At 44.7% G+C, this 5,732-nt stretch overlaps 1 protein-coding gene across 1 annotated transcript in view; it reads right to left on the reverse strand.

Annotated features, from left to right (window-relative positions):
* The window catches only part of POMGNT2 (protein O-linked mannose N-acetylglucosaminyltransferase 2 (beta 1,4-)), a 1,924-nt gene extending 505 nt beyond the window's left edge, over positions 1-1,419 (reverse strand). The window contains exon 1 of the mRNA XM_010137842.1: positions 8-1,419. Within this exon, the coding sequence (XP_010136144.1) occupies positions 8-1,330 (1,323 nt within the window). The 5' untranslated portion in view covers positions 1,331-1,419. The remainder of the gene's footprint in view (positions 1-7) is intronic.
* Positions 1,420-5,732: the final 4,313 nt, after the last annotated feature.

Below are 5,732 nucleotides of genomic sequence, written 5' to 3' on the forward strand. Positions count from 1 at the left end.
AACTAACCAGCCACTCAGGGTTGCGGCAGCAAAGGTGCTGTGGCACCTCTGTGCTCTTAATGATGCGCTCTTGCTCGGCTTTGTCCAGATGAGCAATCCCACCCTGATCCCAAGGTCTGTCTGGATAAGTAACGGTGTATTCCCTGTCGGTGTTCTGCCAGGGTATGTATTGCAGGTCCATTCCAGGCAGAGTTGTCAGGGTTTTGTAAGGGGTATAGTGTTCAGGGTTGATAGCATAAGGAAAGAGCTCCACCACAGTGGCACCTCTCGGCAGGAAGAGTGACATGACTAATTGAGCCCCATGCATGCTGACCAGCATGGATGCATTGCTGATCAACCGGACGATATCAGAAAATGAATGCTCCTCCAGAGAGACAGTAATGGTTTTCATCTGAAACTCCTGAGCGAGAGCCAGGATTAGTTCTGCCTCATTTAGGATGAGTCTGTTGATTGTTCGACTGAACACTACAATGTACTCCTCACTGGAGCTCTCCTCCAAGCTAATATTCAGCTTCCACATCATGAATTTGGTGAACTGCCTGATCTCGTTACCAGAAACTAAGATGTTAGCCTTTGGCCCTTGTGGTTGGACAAATCCATACTGGTACCAGGTGGTGATTTTGGACAGTCCCACATATGATTTGGTAAAGCAGAGGAGCCTGCCCAGGGTTTTAAGCTGCTCCCTGAGGAGTGGTTGCTTGTTACTCAGTAACTTGTAGAGGTCAAAGTGAGCACCTTCACTCCACCCTTCCATGAAGAAGAGTCGTGCCTCCAGACCTAAATCAGAGAACTGCTGCATGGTGTAATAAATGGGGAGAAGGTCATCATGAAAGACATGCATCAGGTTGTCTGGGTTGAACCTGTTAGCAATCAGTGCCACATCAGGCACGAAGACTGGCTTTGGCATAAATTTCAGCACAGCAGCTGGCAGCTCCACAAAGTTGAAGTACTGGGTGTTATGATCTTCCACCGAGGAGAGGTCGAGCAGAGCTGGCTGGAATCTCCGGGAGCCTAGGTTGGGCAGCATGACCGATGCATTGCTGTGAAAGTAGACAAACTCCTCAGCCTCAGTGGAGTAGCAGAGGGACTCAAAGCGGCAGATACGGTCGGTGTGCATCCTGCCAGTGCACACCATCCTGGTACCGTTCTCCACCAGTGCCTGGAGAGCTGCATGGTAGTCAATCTGAACCTGAGAGAGTTCTTGAGACTGACGCATGAGGACCAACTCCTCTTCGACCACGAAGACATGCTCTCGCAGTTTTATGTATTTCCACAGTACAGCAGCAAGGACAGACATGAGCAGGGCATTAAACACAGCTGCTATGTTCATTCTGTAGTTAGATCCTAGCAAGATGACAGGTGAGGAATGCAATGGAGAGGGAACACATCATTAACACTCCTTGACATGGTGAGGGCAAAGACCTGTGGAAAATAAAGCAAGAAAGTAAATTTAAACATCAATTTTAGAGCTCCACCATAAATCACATTTTATGGACTATTCAAGAGAGTTGAGACTATTCAAGAGCTTTTTTCAATAATTTTTCCCCTTTCCAGGGAACAAGGAAAAAGAGTGCCAAAGCACTACCCCAAACTGTAACAAATACAAAGCAAACAGAACTGGGAGCTGCTCTACTGGAAGACTTCCTCTCCCATTTTCATTTCTACTCTTTTGGAGAAGAAAAAAAGAGTTTGACCTCTATGAAGCTTTGTCAGAAAAAGTGGTATGTTCCCTAGGACTTTGGCTCGCTCTGCTTTTTGCAGACCGCTGCAACAGTGAGAGGAAAGAGAGCACTGCAGTCACTGGGCTACTCACGCAGGGCTTGGGAGACCTAGTTCCTTCTCTTGATCTGCCATAGGCCTTTTGCATGGCTGTAAGCATACAACTCTGCCTCCACCTTTACTGTGCAGATAATAGTACAAAGAATGTTGCTAAGTATAAGTTTCGCTACACTCCATTCCAATATCAAACGTGAACATAACATTCAATTTCATTTTAGAAGGTGGCAGGGAGAGAACTTGCAGGTTTATGGACTGCCCTGTAGGAGACTCCCAGGTCACTCAGTCATTTCTTTGGCTACAATTTGGGATCAATGGCTAGCTGCCATCATCTTCCTAAAGAAATATTGGTGTGGGAGAGAGGAGAGCTCTGCTCTTTATGAAAGGAACTTATATTTCATTAAAGCAATTAAAATTTCATTTAGTGAGAGTCTGACTTGCACCAGCACAGCCAACCCCTACAACAATAGGAAGATAATACATTTGAAGTGTTTCCAACCTGAGAATCTTTTCTGTGCTGCTCCAAGGCCTCCCTGCTTTTTTTTCTGTTACGGGAGAGATCTGCCACTGTTTTCTATGTAGAAATAGTAGTGGCTTATATCAGAGTACTGATAATATTTTTATCTGTGAACTTCAACTGACATATTGATTCACCTACAGTATTTATGGGCTCAAATTTTCATTATGCATCAAGGTTTACAGCTAGTCAGGCAGCTATGACTCATAGGGAACTCTAGGAAGGGAAATTTCTGACTGGTAAATACCTGATTAGACTGTTTCTAGATGCAGTTTTTAAAGATAGTGATTTAAACTCCTTTTGATGCAAGTTTGGGGGGAGGGGGGAGGCGGGGAAAGCAATGTCTCAAGCACACGCTCAAATGTCCCAACCAATAGCCCCTTAGCATTTTAACCCAGAGATGCTTGTTCTTATATGGCAGAGTGAAGAAAGACAGCAAGGCATATTTAGGACTAATGCGAACACCTCCTCTACCATCAAGGGAGTTCTTTTCAAAAAAGCCTAAAAGCTTGATCCTGCAAGCTGGTTCATGCAGCTTGGAATTGAACGGAGAATCATTCATGGAATTCAATGAAATTAGAAGGGATCTCTATAGTTTCTGAGATCCCAACAGCCTGTGGGATCCCTGCCTTAGGAAGAACTGAATAATGCCAAAGAAATAAGTGCTAGCTGTAAGCCATACAGATTCAAGAGGTGGTCTCTGGAGATCTGAGCAAGAAATTCATTTCAATTTCAGAGCAGCTCTAGCTATGAAACAGAAATGAAGTCCACCTCCTTTGGCCAGTGGTCTGAAAAACTACCTCATTTAGCAAGTCCTTAAAAGCAAGCAGCAAATTAAAAAGGCATTGTTTTGATTTTAGCCATGGAAAAGGAAATGGAAAGGGACCCAGAGTGGTCATCTAATTACCAGGGCAGGATCAGCTCTCCCTAAACTACTCCCAAAAGATGCTCTCTCATTCTTAATAGTCATTAATCTCTTCAGACAGTCCTTAGCAATGAAGGCATGAAGGACCATGATAAACTCTTTCCTAGCACTCTGCCTTTGTTTCTGCCACAGCGATTTAAACATGGTCTTGTCCCAGGTGCCACACATATCCTCACAGACGAATGACGGCTTTCACATCACCTCTCAGTCTCTGTAATGGGGGATGACTGCAGCTCCTGATGGCTTTGTAACTCTCAACCACGGCTGTTCCGTGGACAGCCCTGAATGAACACCTACAGGGGACAGCAATACAACACTTGGTTATGCTGTGCTAATGCAATCAAACCAGTCTTCAGGAAAATAAGTTTTTTTTATGGGGACAGATCTTAAGTTATTTTTGTGGGTACCAGACTTCTAAAACATCATCTACTTCTTCAGTGTGCTTTAGCCAATCAGGTGTCAAGAATGAATACTAAAAGCTAGCAATGCTAAAGGAATCCATCTTCGTTCCTGTTCCTTGTTGCCAGGTTTTAAATCCTGATTCACACTGCTTGGCTGAAAGCTGCTTTTGATGGAAGCAAACAGAGAATTTGGACAAGGTGGCATGTTGCTGGCAGAACTGAAAGTAGAATTTTACAGGTACTTGGGAAATTATCTTAATTCTTTGCCTGTTTTCCCACATTTATCATCCACCTTTTTTATTAATCTGATGCTTTCAATGAACACAGAGAACTTGTCCTTCTCTGGTCCTTCAGAGAGTGACAGATAGCAACAAACCATCATGCTCTTTGCTTTTACATACCCAGGAGAGGCTGCACCAAGGGAGTAAAGGCAAACAATCACTCTCCATGTCCTCTGGTTCCTCAATCCCCCAAGATGAGATCAGTCATTAAGTGCTGTCAGCAGCAGTAGTCCTAGGACATCTTAAGTAATGAAGAACACTTGCAGAAGGCTAGACACTGCTATTTACCTTAAGGACAGAGTCCTCCATGCTGTTTCTACACACAAGCCAGCATCTAGGCCATTCACATCCCCAGCTGACCAGAGACCATCTCCTCCCCATCCCTACCACACTCATCCACCCTCTCACTTACCAGTGACACTGGGATAACCACAGCTTTGCACCATGAGCAACACGTTCCAGTTACCAAAGAAATCTTTCCTTTGAAATGCTAAAACATCATCCTCATAGCAGGTGATAGATTAGAGCCTAGCCAGAAGAGACATGCACCTAAAAGCAGCACAGAGCTTCTTCCTGCCAACCTGGCAGAGGGTAATGACGCCCCAAGGGAGAGGATGGGACATTCTCTCGAGGGCTCCCCACAGGAGCAGGCTGCAGTGGAGGAGTGAGAGTCATAGAGGGAGACAGAAGCAGCAGACTTCCCTGGCAGCGAAGCTGACAAGGCAGCAAGGCAGCCTACTTTCAGCACCACATGGTCAAAGATGGGAAGCTCAACAAACGCTTTAGCATAGGGGCAGCTCAAGACTTTCCAGTGGATATAAGAGCATGTCCTGCAGCATGCAGCTCAGTCCCAATGAATGCACTCCAGAGGCTAAGAGCCTGTGGGAACTCTATTTTTAGTCAGCTTTTCTTTGGTCTTTTTCCAAAAGAGATCACAGGCATGAAGAGCTGCCTGCTCCCATTCTCTTTCTCCACCCCCACTTTCTTAGCAAAAGGGTCACAGTTTCGTTCTCTCAGCCCAGCTACTGCTTCTCTAACTAGCACTGACTACTCGTGAGCAGGTAAAGACTTCAGGAGCATGCATCTGTTATGTTCAGCAGCCACCTCTGGAAGAGACCTCAAGTATCTTGCAGATCCGTAGTACTCTCATGTAAGTCTGGACACAGTAGCACCTTCTGCCTGTTCACTGCTGGTCATCTGATGTTTTAAAACATCCTCAGGAAGTGGGAAAGGAACAGAAAGCATAGATGGAGACACATGTTCTTCACCTCTTGTTAACATGTCGAGGAGATCAGAGTGGGATGGGAAAGTTGGCATAAATTACTGTTTGAATTTAAGAAAGACTTCTGTTCTTTTTAACTATGAAGCTAGGGTAGGATGAATCATTACTTTAAAGCTATTAATATGATAGACAATGTTTTACAACTCTTCTCCATTTTAAAAAGTACAATCTAGATAAGAAATTGGGAGAAAAGCTATAAAGCCCAAACAGACAAACAAAAAAAGACTCAGACATAGAATCATGGAATGGTTTGGCTTGGAAGGGACCTTAAAGATCATCTAGTTCCAACCCCCTTTCAATGGCAGGCACACCTTCCACTTGACCAGGTTGCTCAAAGCCCCATTCAGCCTGGCCTTGAACAATTCCAGGCAGAGGGCATGTCCTGGTTTGAGCTAAACTTCCTGGTTTGAGCTGAAACTTCCTTGTTTTGGGTAATGGACAAATAGAATTCTTCCATGCAAATATGATAATTCTGCATTTAATTGGTTAAGGGAGTCAGGTGCAGTGTTACGTTGGGAGGCTGTCCTGGGTTCAACATGGAGGAACTGGA

This window comes from Buceros rhinoceros, unplaced genomic scaffold (genome assembly GCF_000710305.1).
Source record: "Buceros rhinoceros silvestris isolate BGI_N320 unplaced genomic scaffold, ASM71030v1 scaffold44976, whole genome shotgun sequence".
Classification (NCBI taxonomy): domain Eukaryota; kingdom Metazoa; phylum Chordata; class Aves; order Bucerotiformes; family Bucerotidae; genus Buceros; species Buceros rhinoceros.